This window comes from Sylvia atricapilla, chromosome 5 (genome assembly GCF_009819655.1).
Source record: "Sylvia atricapilla isolate bSylAtr1 chromosome 5, bSylAtr1.pri, whole genome shotgun sequence".
NCBI lineage: Eukaryota > Metazoa > Chordata > Aves > Passeriformes > Sylviidae > Sylvia > Sylvia atricapilla.
This window is the reverse complement of record NC_089144.1, coordinates 61319149-61346882: the sequence shown is the minus strand read 5'-3', so window position 1 is coordinate 61346882 and position 27734 is coordinate 61319149. Positions and strand designations below refer to the sequence as shown.

The window sequence follows — 27734 nt, the reverse complement described above, 5'->3', positions numbered from 1 at the left end:
AAGGAAGTAAAGCACAGTTGAGGTTATCAGATTAAACCAGACCATGTTTGAAAAGGCAGTCATCCCCTCCAGTCTCTCAGTAATTTCTCCAATATCCTGCCAAAAGAGAAGAAGCTGGCCAAGTCAAAGGAAGAGAGAACCTGTGCCAAACAAGGAACAGATTACAGAAAAAAAAAATTTGAAGAGCTGGGAATTGAAACTGTCTGGGAATGAATATTGGGACTAAGAGCTGACAGCAGAGATCTGGATAAACAATGAATAAGTATTTAGGGTAAAGAAAAAGAACAGGAACCTGAGCTGTGAGGTCTGCAGAGACAGACTAAGACAGGCAGGAAGGATGTGTGTGGGATGAGTTATCCAAAGGGGACAACAAGGGCTGAAAACGTAAGAGGAAATCAAATCAGAAAAGTGCTAAGGAAACACACAAGTAGAATATAGACAGAGGAACCTCACAGAAAAGCCTACAGGAGAGAGACAAACTACAGTGTGATTTCCTGGAAAGTTTGAAAAGGAACTTAATATTCTTGCTGCTCCCCACTTCTCCAGGGTAAATATAAATTTGTACCTATCTGAAATACTGCCCATCTCTTTTAGTTTAAAGAAGATGACAAACTTAATGCATGACAAATACCCAGTAGCTCAAAAGGCAGAGGAATTGTACTGAATATGCCCTATGAGGTACTAAAACAAGGTAGATTTAGATTAGATAAAAGGAAGAAATTCACTACAATGAGAGTGGCAAGACACTGGAATGGGCTGCCCAGAGAAGTGGTAGATGTCCCTCCCATCCCTGGGAGAATTAAGGTCAGGGACTTTGAGCAGCCTGCTCTAGTGGAAGAGGTCCCTGCCCAGGACAGTGGGTTGGAGCTAGATGATTTTTAAAGATCTCTTCCCACTCAAATCATTCTCTGATTCTATAACTCCATGATATGAAATTTCAACGGCTTGGGTTTACCCCTTCCCCCAGCCTCAGGCAATAACAATTTCCAATATTTAACTCACTACTGACTTCTAATCCTCTCGTTTTCACTTTGCTGGAAGGCCTTAAGCAATCCATCCAACTCCTTTCAGTTTCAGGTCTTATGAAATCACCGTGATGAAGAAATGACTAAATTAGCTGATGTCTACACAACACATATTGACAAAACAAAGTTCTTAGAGCAAGGTACTGACTTCGAAGCAGAGAAGTTATCTTTCATGGCGTTTCTACCATGTGCCCAAAGATATCTCCTGACAAATAAATGCCCATTCATGCATCCTTTACAGAATGAAAGAGAAGGTTTGTAGCTGCACAACTAGCCTCATCTAAATCCATCCAACTCAAAGTTGCTTCCCAATATAAGCACATTTCCTGTGTGGCTCATCAGGAAGTCTTCTGCTCCCTGCTGATTTTTATATTACATATTCAGGATATAAATACCAAGTCCTAAGTGCTGTTGTTCCTTTCTCACTTAGCTAGCTATCCAAAATCTCATGAACTAGTCTCCAAATTAGCTTCACCTGTGATATCTCTAACTTTTAGAGTCAGAATGTTTCTGACAAATCAAGAACTCTAAGCGCATTCCTGGTTTGAGGAAGCTACAGCATCACTGTACATGTACACATCACAATCACTCACAAGCTTGTCACTCTGTACCCCTATTATCTAATAAGATCTCCTAGGATGACCCCAAAACCCTCAGGTAACCCACAGATATTAGAGGCACACACATTACAGACATTTAGCTAAGATAATCAGAGACAAGGATTCAAGGTTAAGATCCCATCATATTACAGCATCATGGACACAGACAGAGCAAGGAGGCTACACAGAAAAGGATTGGTACAGACAGTACATGTGTTATACACATGGTACTAAATTTTCTCTTCAAATTTCTTTGGAGTCCAATGTGCTGTTCCATTCTACAGGACATAAGGAGCTGTATAAAAGAAAGTGTGGGAAACCCAGAGCTGATACAGGGCTGAGAGTTATTTCTGATACTGTCATCACTGCCATCAGGTAGGATTTCTCTTGAATCTTAGTGATACTGAGGAAGCTAAGGTTATTCTCCATGGCTAGGGCACACACAAGGGCAGTAAGGGCTGACATACTGTATCAAAAGATCCCATGACTGTTCAGTCACTGCTTATGGTGGGTTATTTCACTGATATATTTTTATGGTGCAAATCTGAAATGGTGTTGCTAGGACAAACTAGTAAGAAGCACCAATGATGACTAGGCCACTAGCTAGCTTATGTTTGGTTTGTTTGGTGCTTTTTTTTTTTTTTTTTTAACACAATTAGTTTCTGCATATGCCTCCATTGTCATGAAATTCTTAGTTATATTGGAAAGGAGAAAATAGGGTGCCACACAAAGATTTTGCTGCCTTAAAAATAACTCAATTGTTCACCCACAGTGCTGCTTTGGATCACACTTTCCTGCTATAACAGGAAACCAGAGAGAGTGCACACAAGATAAGCAGGCAACAGAGGCAGAATTAAATTCTGTCCACCCTCATATTAGCCAGAGATGGTGCAGGTTGTGACTAAGGTGGCAAGTGCCTAGGACATGAATAAGGAGGGGTTAGAAAAGACAACTACATTTGCAGTGAGGAAGATTACAAGTACATAACTAAAATGCCAACATATACCCCTTTCTTAAAGTGCTGCATGGAAGCATTCATCCCTCCTCACTGAAGGATCAATAAGCATCCTCTGTACCATCATTAATCATCCCCCACACAATACTGAGATGCTGACAGGAGAAAAGAAGGAGCAAGGGAAGGGAAGAAAGGGACAATTCAGAAACAGCATCTTGGTTAAATGCCAGCTGCATTGACAGGAAAAGTAGAAAACAACAGAAGGAGAATGAGCTAAGGACAGTCATTGCCCTTCAAAGGACAAAATGACATTCTTTAATTGTTCTGGATCCTTTCAAAATGAGGTGTCTACCTCCAGCAGAGTGAAGATTAATCTTCATTGAACAGCTTGTATCATGAGCTCCTCTACGTCAGGAAATGCAATCTTAGGTGAAATAGTTGATAGATTAAAATCAGTATTTCAAGCAAACAAGCAGGATTAATGTATTTACTGTGCTTTAAAATGATCCAGATTACTACAGTGAGGTCAGAGCTTTCCGAACTGTATTATGGAGACACGTAACAGGCAAAAAACATAATAGGTGCTTTGCTATTTTTCTTTCAGGGCTAACTCCTTATTAACTGGCTTCTTTTTCCTGTTCAGATTGCTTAGAGATTCTGCTTTGTTCTCAAATTATTTAGGGAGGTCAATGTGGTTTTATTTCATATGGATGGAGAACAGATATTAAGTATAGCATTCTGGATTCAGTTGCAGGTATTCTGCCAAAACCTGAACAAGTGCATAAATTTGGTCTCCTGCAAGCATCTAGTGAGACATCCATACACACAAGAGCTACAATCTTGCTGAAGCCAGCTCCTCTTCAGTAACAACTCTCCAGTAAAAGAGGCATTTAAAGTTATAGAACCAGAGAGGTAGGCTCATGACCACCATGTATAGTGCAAGCTCCATGTCCTCTCACAGGACATTTCTACTGCAAAGGCTAAGGTGAAATACCTTTTCTGGTTTCTTTTAGGATAACGGGGACATTTGCTTTCTTGTATTCTTACAGTAAGTAACAACAGTGGTGCACAGGCATTACTGGGACAGCCAAAAGAGGGCTGGTAGGAAAAACAACTCCATGAAAAACATCTGGGGAGAATAGTCCAGTCCAACTATGTCATATTATCAAGGTGGACATACATGAACATCAAAGAGACAAAAGGGTTTTATTACAAATGACCCACCAATATCCAAAAGTAATCACTTTAACTTATGATGAACAAACGTCTGCTTTTTGAATTATAACCTCTTAAACACACTCTTAGTAAGTGACCAAATCCATATGAAATCTAAAACTGAGATGTTAGATCAGTTGCTGGCATTTTCTTATAATACTGTCATTATGAATTTTGGCAGGTTACAAATAGCATAAATAAACAATTACCACTGCAGTGACAACAGTGTAAGAAGTCGTATATTTTGTGTCAGAACATGCAATGGGCTTCTAAGGACAAAGTACATGTTAACTACAGACACAGAAAATTTACATCCATAATAAGGATGGTTGAGGATAGTTATCCTCAGATGGGAAAGCCTCAAAAGAACCAAATTCTTTCTGACAGTGCTGGGGAGTTGTGTGTTCAATGTAGCCTGAAATCTACTCAATGTCAAACTCTCAATTGGAATATGAAGCAAGTTCTCCTCCAGTGAGGAATAATCCTGATCCTGATAAAATTCTTCTCAGTCCACTGAAGAAGGCACTGCTTGCTTTAAATATGACCAAAATCCAGTAAGTTAAGGCTGTCAAGACCTATATTAAAATTTAAGCCATTTCAATTCTTTTGTTGTAAGGAGAGACGGTAGATTGAGGAGGGGCAGGACTAGAAAAGTGCAATGGAAACAGTTTAACTATCTTCCAACAATAAGATAAGCAAACCAATTAAAAGGCTTGTCATCCTGTAATTACCAGAGCACTCTGTATTGCAGAGGGAACTGAAGCTCTGTTGCACAACAAACAGTCATGCTTATAATTTAATATGAATAATGAGCCAGATGCATAACAAGACTATTAAATTGTTATCACCAGCAGCCCTGTCCCTCATTGATTAATGACTCTGTGTGTCACCAAGGAAAGGAATTCCATTTTTAAGTGCAGATTGTAATCATCAGTGTTGCCAAAGCAACCACTGTCTGCTTTTGACTTACCTCTAAACACAGCAATTAAACCATTACACGAGTAAAAGAAAGAGTGATTATTCTCTGAAATGGAAAACTGAAGGCTGGTAAAGAATAAGGGTGTGGGGAACCCAGATTTGCTCCCCAAGATAAATGTACCTGTGCAAGAACCATGTTCCAGGTCAATGCACATTCTCAATATCAAATATATCATGGTCTCCCACTCAGTTTGAAATCTGATGCTATTCATAAAACCTGGTAGTTTCATAAACTAGAAACTCAGCAGAACCAAGAGAAAGACATGACTAAGAAATAATCTGTGTGAAAAACACTTATTTTACGGTAAATATAATCAGAGGGCAGAAACATAGTTAAATAAGAAAGCAGGTGGAATCTCTATACACAATCTTTATAGAGGCTATTTATATAGAGAGAAGACATTTGTACATATGCACATATAGATGAGCATACCCTCTACATTACTCATCAAAAAATGTATGCTAGACTCTGTGTTTGTGGGTTTTTTGCTGTTATTTTTGGGGCAGGGGTTGTTTTGGTCAATGTAAGATTTGTACAGAATATTCTACTAAAGCAGGTATGATCTGGCTTCTTCCAACTTACAAGCTTCCCGGAGTTTTTCCTTGTCGTAATGTAGCCCCTCGTATTCTTGTAAATTAATCCTGTTCACTCTGATCCGCAGGCGATCTGGGATGGAATGAGGACTGCAAGAGAAGAAGAAAACTTTTTACATAAAGTATTCCTTAGAAGAACAGATATGAAGGGATTTCAGCCTTCTCTGAAAGAAGAAAATGGGCCAAGTTCCCACGAGCCTATTCCTGCATTTAAAATTATGGCTTCCTACTGCACAGAAGCATAGACATTACACCTTAAATAATAAGCAAGATCAAGAATCCTGTTTGCTGTTTGTGTGACCTGATACTGTAAAGGTTTTTCCTGAGTTCTTAGACCCCTATTTAGCTACTCCACCCTTCTCCAGTTCGACTTTGTGTACATCCTTAGAGCCCTACCACAGCCAGTAGATTGGTCTGCCAACTTGAATTTTAAGACACAGAAAGATGCTTCTTGGGAAGTATCTCAGGACAACCTCTGCCCACAAGAGCATCCACACCACATTACTGAAGGATCCTGATCAAGCATCTCAGGTCTGAGAAGCAGTCAACAGAAATGTAGCTAAGAACCAGATCTCTAAAGCTTTGACTCTGATACTCAGAACCCAGGAGGCCTTTTAAAAGCAAGTAGCAGTATGGCACCCTTATTTTACAGATTTCAGTCTGATTTAGATACCTCAACCATGGACAATTTTGAAAGGCTCAATAGGTCAAATCAAGGCATTTAAGTGTTCATATATTGATAGAAATTTGTCCAGAAAAGCTTGCTTTTTTCATTTCATACTAGTTTCTGCCTTATTGTAACCTATTTGATTTTTAAGTTTAGCTGGATACTATGCAAATTAATTTAGCCACACTTGCATCTTCCACTTTTAAAAAAAGATCTGTGTATTATAATGCACATAGCAAATGTCTGTCCTATAGGAACTCAGCCCCAGATCAGTTAGAAGTAGATTGATTACTCATTCTGTGGTTTTACCAAAAGACTGTCTATATTTTCTCTTTTAATCTTGTTAGTAACAGGACTCTGCCCACAGTAATATTGACTAGTACACACTGCCTTTTGAAAGTCATAATGCTGTGTACTACCGTAAATGTACAGGTTTGCTTTTTTCTTTGTCTCAGTTTTAAACTATTTGACTTAGAGCATTTGCAATGCTAGTGAAGGACAAGGCACATCTCACAAATGTTACCTGTGTTACCTCATTTCTAAACACTGGTTCAAATGTGAATTTTCTTCATTAATGTCATCAATTAATCAGTGGTAGACTTATGTCCTCTCACAATGGGTCTCATTTCGAACTCATTATCACAATGAATAATCTGGATATCTCATGAAAGCAGGAGAGGAAAGACAGGGAAACAGGATGACCTCATGCCAACATCTGCCAAATCTTGGTTAATTGCCTCTCTTCCAACCTACCTGTGAGAACAGGATGGTGTTTGGACACCAAGGGGAGAGAAAGACAAGACTGACTTCTGTAGATATGCTGACTCACTACCTAATGCCATGTAAGGAAGAAAAACAAATGTTATTTCTTAGCTTGAAGCCGATGGCAACCTATTGCATGCGAAGTATCACCTTCTGAGTCAAGTTAGTCCTGTCACCTGAAAAGAAGTGAACAATATCCTTTGCTTGGAGCTGGAGGAAGAAAAATATCTGAAATGAAGATCAAGTCTAGAATATATCTTTTCTTCCAGGAACCACATACACTTTCTAAAGTTCTCCAAAACTCTCCAATGTTCTCCTTTAATTAGAAAATGTTTAAGAGGACACTTCTCATGCTTTTGCAAAAGTATAATTTTTGATATATAGGCACATTGTATATCTCTGACTGCTTCTGCAGGAGCCACAAGCACACCATCTAAAGTGTGATGTATTTTCTGAGGAGAAATAGGAGCAGGTCCAGTGTAGGAGGGCAATCACACGGCAAGTACCAGTGTTTGATATTATGTTCCGCCCTCCTCTCACACCATTTTTATAAAGACAGGCTAAAGCCACTACATAAACAGGTTGTGTGCTAGAATATGCAACTGAGAGAAACAGAAGTTGACCTCTTGTCCCTTTGAAAAGTTTAATTATCTAAGTGAAAAAAAAAAAAATGAAACCTTAGAAACAGTAGCTTTCTATAGAAAATAAACTGTTATCAGAAATAATGCCAGGAGTTCCTTTCTATGGAGAAGAGGCTTATACTCTTAGCCAGGTCCAGTCACAAGTAGCATATTCATAATACAAGTAAATATATATATATACACATTCCTAAAAATGTGTGTGTATTGACACATACACAAAAGAGACATTTATTCAGTAACTGAAGCTTGTTGGTTTTGTTCATCAGTTCTTTGCAAACACCCTTTGTTCTCTTAGAATACTCATTGGCTGACACATAGTGTCACTAATTTTTTTTACTTATTCAAAATAAATCTGTTTCTAAAACTCACTATTTAAATATTCATTTCTTGTGCTATCAGAATAGCAATTGACGCCAGGGTATAGTGTCCTCATCAATCAAACTAATTAACTCATTCATTCACAGAACTCTATTTAATGCAGCTGAACAAAATACTTCCACTATCAACACTACTGCAGTCTTCACAGACACTGCATCATAATCCATATCATTATACAAATAGATCAATTTGTCTTTGTTCAGACATACTCGGTATATCCCGAAACCAAAAAGATTAAATACATAAGCGTGTCCATGTAAAAGCAAATAACAGGGTGATGAATGTCACTGAAAACAAACATTAGTACAGTATTAATAGAAATAGATGTCTCTGAATGCTGTGTAAAGCAACTTGCTCAACCTCAAGAAGAGGAAAAAAAGCTTTCCACATAAAGCAGCAATTTATTCATGAATTTGGGGGATTGCTGCACCTTAATTCAACCTAAAATACTTAAATTACTTACCTCTTACCAATTATTTTTTTAAATGGTGTATTACATAGTCAACAAAAAGTATTTGAAAGTACAGATGAATGAAGTCCATTACCTCCTAAAGAATCTAATTACGAACTCATTCCACAAACACATCAATCCACAGAATTAAATCTTAAATGTCATTTGCCTCATGAGGATGTAATTAAAGATTGGGGTCAACTAAAACATTCTGTTTGTTCATGTTTATTATTTATAATGATTTCATTTAAACACAAACCTAAATATGAATCTTCTCCAAGATCTCTCAACTAGAAAGCACATTTGGCTTTTGATGAAGTCATGACTTCCTCCTCTCACCCCTATTAATCATCCAGCAACAAGTGAGGGGATGCCAGACAGCTCACTTGGAGCACATCTGGTTTTCCTAGGAAATGTGCTCCTGCCTCCAGTCACCCAGGGAAGAGCACAGGCAGAGCAAGCTTGGGTCCTGCTCAAGCCTGGCACTCCTGCACAGCAGCCAGTTATGCTTCTGCCATGCCATCACCAGCTCGATTCAGCTGGGAAGACAGACTCGTAAATTATAAATACCCCATTCCCTATATTAATTATTTATGGACCCAGTGAACCATTTCTTATGCTTCATGTCTCCACAGAGAAAGGAATAATCAGAATAAACAGTCCAACAAGTCTACAGAATGCAGTGACAAATTTCTGATAGATCTTCAAGAATACAGCCTACATCATCCTACACATAGATTTTAACACGATTCAGTAAACAGAAAAGGAAATCCACTTCCCCCTACACAAAAAATACTTGAATAAAAAAATCAGTCTTTTAGGGGATGTTTGCAGTGACAATGAATGATTAATGAATTACCTATCTCCTAGAGAAGAAATAAACATGAAAAATTAATTAACAGTTCCAGTGTTTAGAACAATGGGAAAGAGGAAAGCTGTAGCCAAAAGAGAAAAATTAATTCCCCTTACTTTCAAGATCATGTTGACAGAGATTGGAAATGATACATTAAAAATAAGTTTCTGACACCATCTATCTACTTAAAACATAAGAACTGCCACAACACAGCAGATTCAGTCTCTTCTATGGACGAATTTCAGTGCTTCACAAAAGTTCACTACTATTTTAAGGTACAGCTCTTGCTAAGAGCTTTACATTAAAAAAAAAACCCTTGAAATTATAAGCTCTACCATAGTTTTTTTTTTTCTTTCATTTGGGAATCTGAGCTAGATGAGCAGCCATGTCATAGAATGCTGGGCCAAAGGACCAGCCCCTTGGTTAGGAGAAGCATTGGAATGAAAGGTAAACCTCATGGATGGGATTAGAATGTCATGATAGAACAAAATAGTATAGTAATAATCATTAAAGAATAAAATAATAATAAATATGGTAATAATAGTAATAATAGTAATAATAATAACTGGGGGGGGAGAGAGAGTTATAAACATGAGAGAAAAAAGTGATGCACAATACAATTGCACACCATGCAGCATATCCCCAGACAGCAGTCAGACCCCTTCCCAGGTAAGTCCTCCAGTTTACACACTGGGCATGACCTTCTCTGGCGTGAAACATCCCTTTGGCCAGTTTGTGCCAGCTTACCTGGCCTCACTCCCTCCCAGCTTTGAGTGCAGCTCCTCAGCAGTAGATTGTGAAACACTGAAAAGTCCTTTAGCTGGGATAAACACTACTTGGCAACAGCCAAAGCATTATTTTTTGCCATAAATCCAAAGAACAGCTCTGTACAGCCACTGGGCAGAAAATTAGCCATGTTACAGCCCAACCCAGGACGTAAGTGTTCTCCCAGATAGGCCAGGTTAACCCAACTGTAATAAATTCTTTGGTACTTTCTTATCTCATAATTGCTTCAGCAAACACACTTGGCTTTGTAGAGGCTAGAACCACACAGACACTTAAAGTACAGACACATACTGAAGTTCCCAGTAGAATCTTGGTACTTGATTTCTTCTCCTGCTTTCTAACTGTGCTTCTCTCACTCTTTAACCTTCCAAGCACAGTGGGTTCTCCATATGAAATAATCCCTCTAAACAGAATTATAGAATTGGGGGGGGGGGGGGGGGGGGGGGGTTGGAAGGGACCTTAAAGATTACTCAGTTCCAACTCCCCTGCCATGTTTGGCAGGGACCCCTTTCGCAAGACCAGGTTGTTCAAAGTAACATCCAACCTGGCCTTGAGGACCTCCAGGGATGGGGCACCCACAACCTCTCTGGGCAACCTGTTCCTGTACCTCACCATAAAGAATTTCTTCCTAATATCTAATCCAAATCTACTCTCTTTTATAGATGATTCCACTTGTCATTACATACTCTTATAAGGGGTCCCTGTCCATACTTCTTATAATCTCCCTTTAGGTACTGGAAGCCCACAGTTAAGTTACCCCAAAGCCTTCTCTTCTCCAGGTTGAACAACCCCAATTCTTTCTGCCTTTCCTCATAGGAGAGGTGCTCAGTCCTTTCAGTCGCCTTGGGGGCCCTCCACTGAACTCACTCCAACAGGTCAACATCCTTCCTGAGATGGAGACCCTGAAGCTGGATGCAGCACTGCAGGTAAGGTCTCACAAGAGCAGAAGAGAGGGGCAGAATCGCCTCCCTGGAGCTGCTTGCCCCACTGCTTTGGATGCAGCCCAGGGTACAGCTGGCTTTCTGGGCTGCCAGAGAACACAGGACAGCTTCACGTTCAGAAACCCACTTGTTAAACAGAAAAAACTGATGAAGAAACAATGAGACTCAATTCACTGTAAATCATGTATCAGAACGAAAGGAGAAGATATCTGTGGGCATTTGCATCCTTAACTCTGCATTTGGAGAACAGTTCATGTTCTACGGCTTTCTCCCTTGCACCCTGTCTCCTAACTGTTCTTTATTAGACTCTTCCATTACAGACAGTAACTATATTCAGCCTGAGAAAGTTTATTCTGTTTGGAATTTGGACCTCTAAACACAACATTATCTTCTATTACCTTTTTTTTTTTTTTTTATTCACACAGGTTTTATACACATACTCTGCTGTAATCCTTACCACAAACTCCATAAAGGAGCAGTATTAACCAATACTGTAATATTTGATGATATTTATATTTTCATTTAAACAGATTTTGTAATTGAAAAAATAATTACATCCTACCCACAGTATTTATTCCACTTGTAGAAAGACCATAGGACCTACATAAGTAAATATTTTATTTTCCAGTGGTAATTTTTTCAGCATTCCTTTGCATCAACCACACAAGACAAATGTACTCTCACATGTGCATCTTCTCATCTCTGAGCATCCAGCAGGAAATGCAAGTTTTTACCTTCCTTTTAAAAGGCCCTCAAAAATACAACACTTGTATTTACTTACACACCCTGTATAAGCATTTGCAATACTTATACACTATGGTTCTACAGTCTCTGCAAAAAAAGGACCATATGAGCCTAATAAATTGGCTGCCCCAAATTCCCATGCATCTCCTGCTGCAGAAATCCTGACGTTTATCTAAGACAGGCTGTATCCATCACCAGGTCTCAGTAGGATGTGCCCTGCTGTTCAGTACTAACTGAAACTCAGTCTGCTTCTATGTTGTTCAACAAAAAAACAAAGGAATATTTGAATCTCAAAGCCATCATAATCCAAATCAAATTTCTTTGTTACCTCATGGGTTTTTATTTTAATTTGCCAGACACATTAATTTGCAGCCCCAGTCAGCAGCATGTTTAATCTATTTTTACAGATTTTAAGATACAGAACATCCTTGACTTTCAAATTAGTTTGGGGCTTGCAAGTCTTTCTCTCCCTGCTTTTTTCTGACAGCTGATATCAAATGGGACATTAAAATGAACTGCATCAAAACTTGGAGGTCATTTTCCAAGGGATATCCCTGTGCTTGGAAATAGTACTCATTCTCCTAGACACACAGCCAATGTTCTGTGTAAGAAATAAGGGTTACCTCAACTTTATTCTGGATGCTGATTTAGATGCTAAATTGGTGAGACAAGTTGGTTTCATTACTTTATGCTTTTCAGTAGAATACAGCAAACAGGACTCACAGAAAAGGCACACCAAACTGGAAACCTTTCTTTATTTGCAAAATAACAATTTTTATTAACAAATAAAGTACTTGCAGTTTTCTGAAATTTCACAGAATAGCAGAATGGTTGAAGCTGGAGGAGACTTCTAAGGGTCATGGGGTGCAAACCCCTGCTCAAGCAGGACCACCTAGAGCAGGCTGTCCAGGACCATGTCCAGGCAGAGTCTGATTATGACTTTAGATGAAGATTCCACAACCTCTTTTGGCAATCTGTGCCAGTGCTGTCAACCATACGACAAAAAGCATATTTTCCTCACGTTCAGAGGAAACCTCCTGTGTTGGATTGAAAAGATCTCGTCTCAATTCTTTCCAGGAATGGTGCCTGGCATTAAACTTCAGACTAGGGATTGCAACTATAGTTGCTATGGATGTTTGGGGAGCTGGCTCATGGCTGAACCTCGTCACCATCACCACACCACCTCACCTTACTTGACTACTGTGGAACTGTGCCCTTCATGGCAAGATCCTGTGCCCATCAGTCATGCCGTCATCTGAGCTCCCTCTTCCCATTTTCCCCTGGATTTTACTGCCCCATCTCTTGGCTGAATCGCACAGGGTAATAACAAAAGGCTGTGGAATGCATAGTATAGAAAAAAGCTGGATACTCACACAGTGAAGGAATCAGGGGGAGCCGAGACTCTCCTCAGGTCGGCAGACTGCACTTTATGGATACTATGTGGCAGCAGGAAATGAGTGGCCAGGAGAAAAACAGCACACAGTGAGGACAGACAAGTAAAAAAGGTGAGAGAGAGAGAGGAGGAGTGGAAGAGAAGAAAAACAGAAAGAAAGAGAAAGACACACAACATTTAAACAGAAACAAAAGGAATGTGTCACATAAAACTTGAATGAAGGGACATGCAGAGCTCTGAGTTCACACTAGAAAGCCAAGAGCAACTGAAGACATGCAAATGGAGAAAATTTCTGCTGTGTGGTACACAGGAGCTTTCTAAAGACACAGGTGAGGACCAGTGACAAGCTCAGCACATAAGTGTACAAGGAAGACAAGGGACCCCAGAATTTCTTCCACAGGCACTGAAAAATTTCAAAGCAACACACTTTGGAAGCAGGTCCAGAAATGCAAACATCAAAGCTGAGATCCAGAGGGACAGAATTGTCTCCAAGGATTGACCATCTCTAGTTACTGTTTTAAAAAAAATACTCTTACTGGAGATTTTGTATCCACAAACACAAATTGTTGTTTCCATGTCTCTTTCTCATACTTTAGGGAAACTTGCATTTTATAGATAGTGACTCCCAATATTAATTTACCTTTAGAGTTTATATTCAAGTGATCACTTTGTTTTCCTTGAATATATTGGGTGTGGTTTATCTAAAAGCTCTTCCCTCTTCTTTCTCTTCCATTATGCAGGATGCTCTTCCTCAACCCAAACTAAAAGTTAGTGAGAGCAAAATACATTTTGCAATTCGGAAAGTAGTCGTTAACTCAAACTTACTGGGAAGTATAGTTCAGGCATTTCTAATCAGAAAATTATTCCTGGAAAGGCTGAACCACAGTTTCTCTTCTTATTCCCCATAACTTTTGGTATAGCTCACAACAACCACATTCTTGGCTCGGTCACAGAAAACCAAGCTATGTGTTGTCTCTTTCACATTCTACTGTGATCAATACTGGAGAACAGGAATGAGAACTTAGCCAACAAGTGTTTCAAGGAGAAAAAAGCACAGAAAAAAGAGGATCAGGACAAAAAAAAAATACAGAAACAGCATAAAGCTTCTTCAAATTAAGTCTTCTACTCACTCCCACTTCTTATCTGGCAATAATATCAAGGCTGACAATAATAACAACTCTGCATTTATGTGTCCAAGATAATTTTCTAATTGCTTTCCTGGAAAGGAGCTCAAGAAGGGCTGTCTAGTAATTAAGGACAGCTCCAGACCCACTGACTTATCTCACACATCTAACATTGAAATGATCGGCATTAAAAAAACCCTCAATCTATCATGTTCAATCCAATACCAGGCTTTCTGGGAGATTCCAGCAGAATAAGGAGTTATATCCTAGAGATCAAGTTAAGAAAACTAGATAAACGTATTTAATCACAAATTCCTTCACTTGTGCCATACTACCAATCAGCATCATACTGAATGAACTTCTTACAATATGCTTCCTAGATTTTAAGCGTCAACAAGTGATTTACTTTTTTACTTTTTTAGAAGATTCAAGCCCTCTCTCCTTGCCTTTCAACACCTCAGAGCAAAGTACATACACAGATATATATAGAAATAGATGTAAATATATACACACACAGCTTCTGACATGTGAAGTTGAGACTACAGTTCCTGACAGATCATTTGCATTTTCCCAAGACACAGATCTGCAGAAAAATACCTCAGCCAAATCAAAGGACTTTGACAGCAATTTAGTGTACCATGGCACATTTAAATCAAGCTAAACCATGAATAATATTCCCTTGACAATTGGCATATACTACAAATCTGTATTTCCCTACCACAGTTTAAATTCAGATCTAAAAATTCAAACTTAACCATGCTAATTGTCAGTTTGAAATACCATGAATTCTCTTTTTACATTTGCATTAGTCTCCTTCAGTGTGGAAAAAGATGTCCCAGGATTGCCCTTTGCTTCATTCTAGCTTTCATTAATGATTGAGGAGTTATGGTTGGGTGAAACTGGGCACTGCTGCCCATAGTTAAGAGCCTGTTATTCTCTGCTCAAGAAAGATGAGTACACCTTATGTGTTTTCCAGGCAAATAGAAATTGCACTTGAGAGAAATGGGCTTCTACTGCAACTTAAAGCATTAGTCTCAGTAAGAGAACAGAGTGCTAAATTGAACAGGAACATGTTGAATGTAATTAGGGTGGATTTGATTACGTTAATAGATTGAGAGCCAGGGGATGACAAAAAACTCTTAAGGGCTGCAGTCAAAGTTTGAAGCAGAGCAGTATCTTTCTCTAGATATATAGCTGTAAGGGAGACAGCTTTTAAGACAGCTGAAGAGCAAAGTATGCCTAAGACCTTGTCCTTTTTTTCCAGTTATATGGGTTAGTCTACTGAAAGGTATTACATCTCTTCACAGAACTTGCCTTACCATTACAAGTGCAACATCAAAATTCCTCACCCATTTCCCCAGAAATATTAAAGCCTCAGTGCTTGAGCGTTTGAATTAAAGGTGGATCCTTAATAACTTTAGGCCATTAGTTCAGTATCTTTGGATAAGGGACTGACTGCTCTGCTTCACGTTTAGAATACTTGATGAAAAACAGCAAAGTCCCTTGCATCACTCATTTTAGCAGCAATAAAGACCTATACAGGGAATACAATAATACCCTCTACAAAATAATCTAAATTATTGGATGGCCATTTTCATAGGTCAAAATTTGACTATTTAGTTTTCTTCTGATTAAAATATATCTACAGTGCTTGTAAATAAAGTTTAATCATGATAAGGAATGTTAGTCCTGTGTTTTCGTCTTCACAAGCTACTAGTTTCAAATCCTCTTAGCTTTTCTATAGTCGTATTTACAATACTCATTTCTCATTTGAGTTTCTATAGTGGAGAAGGATTTCCTGCAAAGTACAAACAGTTCTTTCAGGACATTCAAATCTTTCTCCATAAACTCTGCCAGGCACCATGTGCTCAGCACAGAGACTGAAATATGTCCTGATTAGTTCTTGATTGTGGCAATTTCTTATGGGGTCTTCAATGCAGCTTAAAAAGCAGATCAATAAAGCTGAGAAACTAAATCAAAAAAACTTCAAGGGCAAATGGCATACATATGCAAAACCATCAGAAGCCAAGGGGCACACTGCCAAGCCTGCAGAAACCTCTCTAAATAAATAAATACATAAAAAAGATAGAACACCAGTCTGAAAGCAAGACAGGGGTAACTCAGAAGATAAAGAGTAAAAGAAAGTTAGATAAGTATTTACAATAGAGTGAAAAGGGACTTCAGAAGATGTGATTTTTTTTAAAATTTATTTTTCAAATGCGCTGCAAGTCCAGTACATGCAAAAATCCATGAGGGAATATGCTGCCCCACACGGGCCTCCCGCCGTTAGGACATGCACATGTGCAACTCACTCATTCAGCAAAGGCATAGACGTTCTCCTCTTGCTTTTCTGCACCATGTTGGCTTGGTTCCTCAGGGAGATGCGGATGAGGGAGGGAGCCAGGCGGCAGGGTTCACCGTCCACTTGCATGGGGATAGACTTGTACGTCAGGAGCGTCACCTCCCGGCACTGGTGCAACCTCTCTCCGTGACCACCCACCTGGAGAGCAGCCTGCAAGAAGCAAACAAACAAACAAAAAAGACACAAACAACACACCAAGCAGGGAAAAGAAAAGAGACCTCAGAACAGAGATAGCTGAGGCAGCTAACGAATCCAAAACGCTGCTTTGCTGATAGCATCCATTACTCCATACCTCAGCTTTTCTTAAAGAGCACAATGAAAGTGGTTTCACCCCAAAACTGCAAAGCAATACTTAAAATTTCATAAGGAAAAATGGTGGGCAAAGAGCAGATATCTAACCACATGCATTATAGGACTCATCATCTATATAAACATGTGCACACAACACATGTGCACACAAATTACTAACTGTGTTCATTCCTAAAGCTTTCAATTTGTTTTGGTTGGTTTGTTTTCACAATAACAGTAGTGCTAATAATTATTTGCTTTTTAAAACAACATCCCTAATTAGATTCATGTGAGAGACAGAAAAATTATTTCCCCTTCCTGAACAGAACAGCCCTTAATGTGAATCAGATAAATTCAAATTTTTTGTTGTGAAAGCTTACACATCAAGTCAACCTCGACATTAGACAGGCTGAAAAGAGCAAACAGAAGGACCTTGTTAAAACAATTAAATATCATGTTTAAGAATTCAGTTCAAAGAAATTAAGTAAGGAAGACAATAAGCAGACCTAGGCAAGTCAAGTTCTAGGCAGACATTTTTGGGCAGAAATGAATTTTTTAATGAATATGACTGTTATGTGACAATTAACTCTCATCTCTCAGATGCAGAAAAAAAAATCTCGTATTAATGCAGTGCAGAGAGAGCAATCTAAACACAAGTCAAGGCCTGTGCACTTAATATTATGGATCAATTGACAATATGATCAATAATATAATAAAGCTTTTTATAAGGTAGTTCTTTGCCTTGGTTTCACAGACCCACTTAGGTACAACAACCACATCTGAGAGACATACAAGGCAAGTTAGGATTGTATCAACACAGTCTAGGGTTACAACTGTTCTTCAGCATCACAACCAAAGAACACCTGTAAACCCTCAGTTCTCAACTAGGCTTTCTTTAAAGAGAAACAGCAGCTCAAAGGGCCCTACTGCTTAAATTCAGCCACAACTGAAATTGTTGGTAACTTTTGAGATCTGCCTAACCACTTCCATTGACTAGAACTGTGTTAGTGGCAAACACAAAAAAACTCTTCTGACTGAAAACTGTCAGTTTGTACCAGGAAAGTATTCTTAACCCAGACAAACGTTTAAAGGAAAGACTGACCAAGACTGCCTTTTGCTTACTTTGAGGATTAGATTTGCCTGGATTTCTCGTTAAGGAAGCAAACACCATTATCGTGGGTATTTATTGAAAGTGATAGGGACTGAGGGCACGTCCCACAATAAAACAGGATTACCTATCTTTCTTTTAAACTAGTTTACATGAGACAGCAGCCACAAAGGCCTACAGGTGTGGAGGTAAGTGTGAGCTAAAAAAACTTGCCAGGAAGTCCAGTTATGGGCCTTCAGCTGGCTACACTAAGTCCAAGCTGCAGTGCCTTAGGTAGGTTGGTGCTACCATAGGGATAATTGTCAGTGCTGGCTTCATTTAACCACCCCCTGAAGACACTTGTCACAGTGTTTGATCACTGCCATATCAGTGTATTTACAGTGAGATTGCTTTTATGGTAACTCAGTTTTAGTTCACGTTAAGGACAGCATGGAGAGAAAGTGCACTGATAAATTAAAATTACTGTTGGCTGAATTTCCTCTTCCTAGCAGAATAAAAAGGAGAGATAAAATTCATGCAAGGAATACTAATACAGTTTTCCACAGTTATTACTGAAGTTTCACAAGATTTTTGGTGAGCATACAGAAATTGTATGTCCATAAAACTTTATACAATATTTTATATTTATATACCAGCTATACCTAAAAATAGACTTTATTGCCATTGATTGAAATATAAAAAAATTAAAAATAGTATTTATTTGATCGTAGAACATTCCCACAGTAAAATCATGACTTCCTGCTCTTACCGTACTGTTCTTACTGTAATCTTGCCATCTAGCTTTGGAGCACTACACATGCAAATCAGCCATAAAAAGCAGTACTCTTTTTATTATTAAATTGCACTTCTCTTTTTAGATAAGTTGACTCTACCATTGAACAGCAGAGCAGGCTTTGGCCTTATCCGACTGTGGGAGGCACATTTCCCAGTGGCAGGGGGCATTTTGCCCTCTGCAGTGCTGCCCAGAGGGTCCCCAGAGGGGCTGGCAGCAGCCCCGTGCACTCACCAGCGAGGCCATGGTGAACCCAATGACTTCAATGTAGCCATCGTCATGGCGCTGCGGCTCAAAGTCTCTGTGGTCACCAGGGTTCCCCCAGGGCATTGTGCCGGCACAATACCTGCAGAGAGAGGTTTGGAGAGCCTCTTGGAGAGAGCAGTTTGTCCTGGTGGGTCCTGACTAAGTAGGTTTTAGCCTGTTCTTTTTGTTCCCCGGCTGATACAGCAACCTCAAATGTATCCACCTTTATAAACTTTATCAGGCTCCTCACTGAGAGGAAAATGGGGAAACACCAGGAAATAGGTCATAGAGCAGCAGCACTCTTTTCTCCCTATTTGCTTTGGTTCCTGCTGGTGAGCTGTTGAGCCATAAAGCTGTGTTGCCCCTCTTTCCTCTCTCCCTGCTAGCTCAGCAGTTCTAACAGCACAAGGAATGCAAAATGTTGCGTAGTTTGAGGAGGCAGGGAGACATAAGAAGCAGGAACAGACACAGCTGTGGCATCTCTCTTCTCTACCATCAAAGAATGGATGTAAAAGTGATCAAAAAAGTGATAGAAGGGGGAACTTTGGATAGGTGACACAAAGTAGAAGCTTGCAATGCAAGACTCAAAAGATTAAGTGCTTGGGACTGTCTGTGGAGCAAAGTAGGATGTTGTCTAAAGCAGTGGTCTCCAAAGTGGGGTGCAAGCTAGAAAAATCCACAACTGACAAGACAATTAGAGTGTATGAAGAAAAATATCCCTTTTACCTTCAATAAGAAAGCAAACATTAAAAACAAACACTAAAATAAGTGTTTGTTTCATCTTTATGACATTCTTTCTTAATTCATATTTGTGCATGCTTTATATTGCTTGTAATACTAGTATAGAGGTATGTGTATATAATTTATAAATATACATATATTGGGGTGGTGCTTAAAAGCTTTTTACTGATAGAAATGCACAACCAAATTAAGTTTAGAGACAACTTTCTAGAGAGCAGGAGATTAACAATTTTCGATAATTCAGCTATATTTTTATTAAGGACACTTTGTAACATGTTAAAAACTATGATTTCTTTCAGCAGTTTTGTATTCCTTAACTGGTAAAATATTTATCCTCCCCCTTTCCTTTTCTTCACACTTTGATTCTAATTAAGCAGAAGACCAAGTATCCATCTCTCTCCACCAACTTGTTTGCAGGTTACATGCAAAGCTTTTCAAAGTGTGTTTGTTAAGCACCTCTGCTGTGTTGGGATTTTCAACTTTCAAAAAATGGGTTTGCTACACCCTGTAGCACTCTGATGCCATTCTGCATAGCTCACTATCAGCATTATAAGCAGCCAGCTCTCAACAAGGTAACTCAGAGGTAAAATGCTTCCTGCACATTCACCCAGCCTACAACAATTGGTAGGGATCGTTTGAAAACTATTGTTATTTTTCTTGTGTATCTTCAAGAATCTGTCTTGAGCTTACCTGGGTATGTTTAAAAACACTATACACTGGAACTTCAGCTCCTGGATCTTTGGAGTCAGGTCTGTACCATCACACTACAAAGCCAAAGTGACAGAGCACAGAGAAATTGCTGAATGGAGCCACAGACAAGAGAAGTGTTGCTGCTTTGTAACAACTTTCCCAAGATTTTCCTTGGAATGTGTTGCAAATGTCATGCTCAAAACTGAAAAGTAACAGAGCCATTAAACTCTCACCTCACTCTCTCTCCAAACCTCCACGTCCACCCCCTTCCCAGAATACTATGACACAATTTCTTATACTTACCACAACTTTAACATGCTTGGATAAATCTCTTGAGCTTCTTTGCAGAAAGTCTGTAAAGGCTGCCTGCAACAGAAATAAGTGCAGGAATTGTCAACACTTCCTCTCTATTTTTTTCCTCAGTTCTTATCCCTCCACAAAGCTAATCGCCAAAATGCCATCCTTAGGTCATACTCTCACAGAAGATATGATTTGATTTTATTGTTTTAAATTGTGACACTTCTCCTTTTGAGATCTTAACTGAAAAAAAGTCCTTGGACACCCAAATGCAATGGTATCCTGGACCATTAAGCACAAACTCTTGCTGACATACTTGTTTCCATGTTTAAGGCACATGGATACAGTGGGTGTCATCATCCAGAAATACGTTATATGTCATTCATTATCAAACTGGAATTTGCTCTTAATGGCTTTAGAATAAAGCATTGCCCACTTGCCTCCTGAATGCAAATGCGGGCAACTACATGTGCATATTCATCACTCCAAATATCTGATTTGTGCTCTGCACTCCCCATGATCCAATACTGCTCCACAAAGCTACTAAGATACAGGCCATAACTTTGGGAATTCCTCTAGGAAAGTCAGTATCGATGCAGTTCCAAACCCTGACAGAGGCAGAGCATTGTCTTGAGAAGCTCATGAGCCAGAAGCAGAGGGACCAAGGTATGACCAGGACTGTGTCCAAAGGGCTGGCACTTTTCTCTGTATGATAACACTACCACAGGCTCTTTTCTACAGACTCCTGTGTGTGGCACTGCCAGAAAGAACACGTGTGCACTTGAAATTGTAACAGGCAGAATGAACTGGCATGAGCTCCGGATGTGAGAAAGTGAGGGGGAAGGTAATTAAGAAGACATTCAAGCAACTAAGTTAACATCATTCTGTAAGACAAATCTGTACTTACCCCTGCATAAAACATTTTATTTCTAAATCGGCTGTTGAATTTCTCTGGATTTGCTTCTGTGAAAGGATGAAAAATAAAAGTATGAACACTCAAATGAAACAAGGAGACTTCATTATACCTTCATATTCCCTGCCAGCACTACAGTGCTTTCAGTGTATCATTCATAGAAAATATTAACATAAATATGTTTTCCATGTGTGAGTCTCTCATCTGTGCCTTGCTCTGTAATCAGATTCCAAACATTGATACTGAATCCTTCCCTTTTCTTCTACAGAGTGGGAAATAGAGGGCAACATGGGCAAAGAGATAACAAGAATTCAATCAGTTAATTTAATACCTCTCAGACTATTCATCTTACGATCCCTCAATAGAATTTGTAAGACTTTTGTTTCTAACAATGGAGAACAAATCCATAAGATTTATTAGAAATTTATGAAACAATAACCCATGCTTTGAACCAGAAGTAAAGCATTAGTAAATTACAAGATGAAACAGCTTCTAAATTCTGATGTGTTAAAGAGTTACTAAGGAATAGACATTTCTACCCAAAGATTTCTGCCAGAAAGAAAAAAAAAGGGAGAAAAAGAATTTGTTGCTCTAAAATCCATTTAGAAAGTTGTTTCATTTTGATTAGGCTCCTCAAGTGATGGAGAATTTTAACTCTAGTAATGTATGTCTAATGGTTAATTATTCTCACTGCTAATAGAAGTGTGAGGTTTTCCAATCTTGAAATTTTCAGTCTTCAACTGCTAACTGCTAAATCTTGTTATGCCTCTCTGTGAGATTAAAGAGCCTTCAACTATGAGATATCCTCCACTTGAGTAAATACTTATAGGCAGTGATTAAATTGCCTCTTAACCTTCTTTCCAGTAAGCTAAATGGAGTTCCCTTAATCTCTCAATATAAGGCACGTTTTCCAGAATACAGTTTATCCTTGAGCCTGCTTGGAAACTGCTTTCCTTGTTTGTGGCATCTAGAGATTCCAGAAGCAGCCCTTCTGACCCTGCATTCAGTGTTAGTGCCAACTGCTCACCCTGGTTCATATCAAACTACCAAGGCAGTCCTCCTGGCTAAAGCATCACATTACTGTGGACACATCCAAATTACCTCTCAAACGACCACTTAAAGCAATACTTCTAGTTCTCTTGAAAGCCACTACATCTCACAAAATACAGCCCCATTTTGTAAGAATTATTTGTTTGTTGGCTCAGTTACTGTATCAGGTTTTGTGTCACAAGTGACTCCAACTCAGTCGTGGTCACTTCCACTTCAGACAATGAATTTAATTGTGTAAGTCAATCTCATCTCACTGAGCTCACTCTCTTTGCAGAGAGTCTCAACATCACATGCTAAGCAGCAGAAGGCTTCTGAAGGTTTAGTGCCCATGCTGCCCATTCTGTCATGTCAGTGTCCCCAATGGTTCCAGACAGCAGGCATCACAATAATACTCCCAAAAACTCCCAATAACTAAATATATTTTATTTATAATAAAACTCCCAATAACAAAATATATTTTGTTTATAGTAATAAAGAAATACTCCCAATAACTAAAGCCCCAGCTTAGAACAGGAAAGGAACCTTTCTGAGGTCAGGGACTCAGCAGTACCTCAACATGCTGGTTCTATTTCTGCCAACACAGACGAGCAGAGGAAGGACTCTGTGCTCTAAAATAGAGCTTTAAGTTGATTAGAGCATAACTTCGATTGTAGAAGTAAATTATTGAGTGCGTATATGAGGCTCACTCCACCCTCACCATTCCTAAACCATCAAGGAAGTAGAAAATGAAATGTATTAGACTCTGTGTGTGCAGTGGGGGAGTTCCCTGCAAATGAACAGTCCTGCACAGCTGAGGGATCAAACAGCATGTCAGTGGGGATAAAGTAAATTGCATCTTCCATGCTCTACCAAACTATAAGGATACCAATGGAGGAAGTTGGAAAGAGCCACTATCCAGAACACTTCCCAAAGAAGCAGAGCTAAATACATTAGACTTGGATCCAACACTCAGCCTCAATCTGATTAGTCGCAAGAAAAGTGTAGAGGTTGCCATGGAAAAGGCCACATTAATATATAGGTTCTTCTGAGACACTGCAATCACTGCTTATTCTAAATATAACAGCTGACCAATCTCCACTGCAAAAAGTGTCCTGCTAGGCTGAGAGCTCATACCAATTTTTCTTGTTTTGGTTTGCAGGCACGATATTAATTTGTTTTAATACTACATGTGATTACAATAGTTCCACATAAGGAAATGCTTACCTCAATAGCACAAATACTATAGCTGTGCAATTACTTCACATTTCGCTACCATTGCTAAGAATTTCTCTGGATTGTAATCAGTGGTAAATAAGATCATAATCTGCTTTGCATTGTTTAATTCACTGAGCCACAGGATGCTTTGGATTGGAAGAAGCCTTTAAAGTCCATCTAGTCCACCCCCCTGCAATGGGCAGGGACATCTTCACCTAGATCGGGTTGCTCAGAGCCTCTTTTAACTCAGCTTTCAATGTTTCCAGGGATGAGGCATCCACCACCTCTCTGGGAAACCTGTGGCAGTGTTTTACTGCCTTCATTGTTAAAAAATTTTTTATATCTAGTCCAAATATACACTCTTTTTGCTTAAAACCATTATCTCTTGTCCTATTGAAACAGGACCCATTTTTCTGATAAATCCCCCTCAAGTATTGAAGGCTATAAGTCCTCCCAGGAACCTTTTCTTCTCTAGGTGGAACAACCCCAATTCCATGTGAAAAACAATACAGCCCACACTCCAGCAACATCTCCAAGGCTACAAGCTTTCATCTTCTAAAATATGTAGAATTCACTTAATATATTTTAGCATTTGAGAAGACAAGGACGACACCAGCAGTGAAGACTTGTGGTAAAAGAAGCTCTCCTGGCCATACATACTCAGACACCCAGATTGTTCTGCCAAGTGCTTTTTCACCCATGTAAATTTTTAAAACATTGGCATGTCTGGAATAACATTCATTCTTTATAGGGCTCCATAACTTCATTATTAAATAATGCCTCCATTAAATGAGAAAGTAGGCATGCATTTAATCTATACTGTATATTCACAGTCACATTAGCAATGCAGAGTGATATGCACTCATAAAAAAAATGCATACAGCTGTCATAATTTCATTCCTGTGCCCTTTTGTGGCCCCTCATTATTATTCCTAAAGCTTGAAGCGGTCTTAAACATCATAAAATATGCATTAGCTCATTCCATCATGTACCCTGCTCTTTATTTAGCCTGGCATTAAAGTGCTATCTTTTCATCTTGAAATGACACTCTAATAGTATGACAGTGAATATAAGAAAGGCTGTGTTTCAGAAGAAATACCTGCCCATGAAGCTGGAATGCCCAAAAGCTGCAGGTAGACACTTGGGCAAAGGTTTGTTTCTACAAATACACCTGCCTAAACCATACAAACAGAGCTGTTTGTATCATTGCAAAGCTGTTCATATCAGTCCTTGAGCCAATGTCAGTCTGTACAGGGTGTCATTACTGCAGCTGGCAAGGGACAGACAAGGTGCTACAACTGTTTAAATTCCTGACACTTGTGTGGACATTAAACCCTTTAACTTGCACAGAGACACTCTGGGACTGTACCTAGCCCAGGGATGTTAAGGTATGCTGATCCATAGGTAACACCTGTTCAGTTTGAGATCACAATTATATTCCTACCACTTCCAGTCTTCTGACTCTTCTCTTCCCTCCACTTCCACACCTGACTTATATATAATCTCCTTTATAAGATCTAGCACTTTGGAAAGTTTCCCTTTTAGCCCTTTTCCTCCAACACATTAAAGTCTTCTTTGTTCTTTTTTTTTCATTTTTTAATCATGAAGTCCCTTGGAAACTCATGATACAATCACTTTTTCTTCTTGTATGTGTCTTAAGGTTTTATGTTTCAGCTTTACTTCTGAATTAGCAGAACAGGATGTTAAATCCAACTCTACTTCTAATTAATAAAAAACCTGTCAATCCACAAGCCTAAGTAAATAAAAAGTTCCTGTTACCTCTGGATTCATGGAACTCCAGCGTAACATGTGCATCAAATCCAAGACTGAAGTAATTATTGAAGACATTGAGGGGAAGCTGTAATTAGATAATAAAAAGAAACATAAAAACAACATGAATGGAACATTTCTCGACACACCAGGGTTTAACTATTTAAACTTGGCTCATCATGGAAACCTACTAAGAACAAAGTGGAACATATCAGGGAAATGTTAGCAGAAGGTTGCCCTGAAGGTTAGTAATGGCTTGTGGAAAATGATCAGATCCAAGAGCACAAAGAACACAAATAGACCTACAGTGCTTTATGACAGTGTATGTGTGTTTGTTAACACATCAAAGGGTTCCTTATGTTGTCATTTAGATTGCCCATAATCTAAATAAAGTGGCTGAGCCACTTAGAGATATCACCAACACAAAGGTTTTCAAAAGCTTTGCTGGCTCTTCAAGCTCAGCATGGCAAATGAATCTCCAGCTGTGTTCTTCTCGCTTCATATATAACTAGGAGCAATCCAAGTGCCAGAGAAGAAGCCCTAATCCTCTTGAGGATGCATGAGGCAGGCAGGCACACATCTGGCCTCTTCATTGTTTCACACACCCAGCAAGGCTCTAGAGAGGCAACTGTAGCATCCAATAGATAAGCTGGAAATTATAACTTTGAAGAGGAAAATGGTTCACAGAATAAGGAGGGGTTTTTTTTTATTTTGCAGTGTTTTTGATATCTCCAGTCTATATGATACATTACTATGTGATTCTCTCCCAAAAAAATTTACCATTCTTCAACATTCTTCAAGATGCACTAGTGGAGATTATATGGAGACCAAAACACAAAGAAGTTAAATACAAAAGAACACTACACCCTGCTGCAAAGTAGGAAACAGCTGATCCATTAGCAAAATCTTAAGGAACAAAATTTTACATCCTGTTTTTAATTTTTTGTCTAATTGAGGAATGGATGGCAGTGACAGGTTTCCTTTTCCTGCAACTAGAGAAAAGCAACAACAACCTTTCTGATAAAATGCTAGTGATTTTTTTTCCAGGATTTTATCTTTGACATAAGTGTTCAATGCCAGAGTGTTTCAAACAACACATAAGTGCCTTTCACACATCTCTAAAATGAAAGGGAGAAAAGAAAGAATGAAAAGAATGAAAGGGAGAGATGAAACAGAAAATTAAAAAGTTGCAGAACTCCCCACCTATGCTGCTTCAAGTGTAACCCAAAGTGGTTCAGAAGCATTCTGTGGTTTGCATGGGGAAAAGCAGGCTCTAACCTTACGTGCCCCATCCTCCAGCTCATCCTGGGGCAAATCAGGGTTGCGCTCAACCTGAAGATTCCAGCGGTCCAGCTGGACAATGGTTCCGTCTTCTACATGGCACAGGATCTTGGACACCGGCTCATCCGTGTAACCCTGGCAGCAGAGGGACCAGACTATCAGCCATGGAGGGTGCAAGCAAATCAAGATACTCACCAATTACCTGACAGACTTTCCTCCTTTCACACATGCCTAAGACCCTCGATCAATTTTTGATCAAGCATTTTAACACCTTACTATTGAGGTGCACAAGTCTAGGGAAGGCAAAGTAAGGCCATAAGGAGAGAAATCCAAAATATATTTCTCCTTCCTGGAATAAGTCCAGTAGTAAAGGATAAAAAAGGAGGAAGTTTAAATTATGCTTAAATTAGAAGCCTGTTTACTTTTCTTGTTACTTGGCCTGAAATACCAGATACATCTAGGTATGCTTTTCTTGCAACAATATCATTAGTAATTCAAAATCCCAGACTGCAAATTGAAGCAAACTGTTCTGCCAGAGTGAAGCAGACCTTGGACACAGACCTTCCTGCTGTTTTAGCCAAAAGGAAGTTCCACCCCACACAACTAAATCTGAGCACCAAGTTGAGAACCCCCACGTAAGGGTATCCCAGCCAGTCCTTACCCCACCCCAGTTGAGGGTCCGGGCAAGGTCATTCCCAGTGCCAAGTGGAAGGACAGCCACAGGAGGTGGGGGGCTGAGTTGCAGCTCATCAAGGATGGACAGGATCCAGCCCACCTATGAAAAGGGAAATTAAGAGAACCATCAGGAATACTAAGGCGAAAAAGACGTGTTTTGATCATATCATATTTTTCACAGAGAAGACCAAGTAAAAGAAATTTAAAAATGAATGAAGAATAATATGGACAATTCAAGGTG

At 39.2% G+C, this 27734-nt stretch overlaps 1 protein-coding gene across 4 annotated transcripts in view; it reads right to left on the bottom strand.

Moving 5' to 3' along the window:
* Nucleotides 1-27734, bottom strand: part of DGKI (diacylglycerol kinase iota) — a 195912-nt gene that overhangs the window by 57956 nt on the left and 110222 nt on the right. For all 4 annotated transcript variants that reach the window (XM_066319716.1, XM_066319717.1, XM_066319719.1 and 1 more), the window contains 9 exons: nt 27480-27593; nt 26816-26953; nt 25547-25625; nt 21518-21573; nt 20617-20679; nt 20314-20387; nt 18871-18982; nt 16419-16618; nt 5356-5456 (listed from right to left, as the gene is read on the bottom strand). In XM_066319716.1, coding sequence (XP_066175813.1) covers nt 5356-5456; nt 16419-16618; nt 18871-18982; nt 20314-20387; nt 20617-20679; nt 21518-21573; nt 25547-25625; nt 26816-26953; nt 27480-27593 — 937 coding nt within the window. The remainder of the gene's footprint in view (nt 1-5355; nt 5457-16418; nt 16619-18870; nt 18983-20313; nt 20388-20616; nt 20680-21517; nt 21574-25546; nt 25626-26815; nt 26954-27479; nt 27594-27734) is intronic.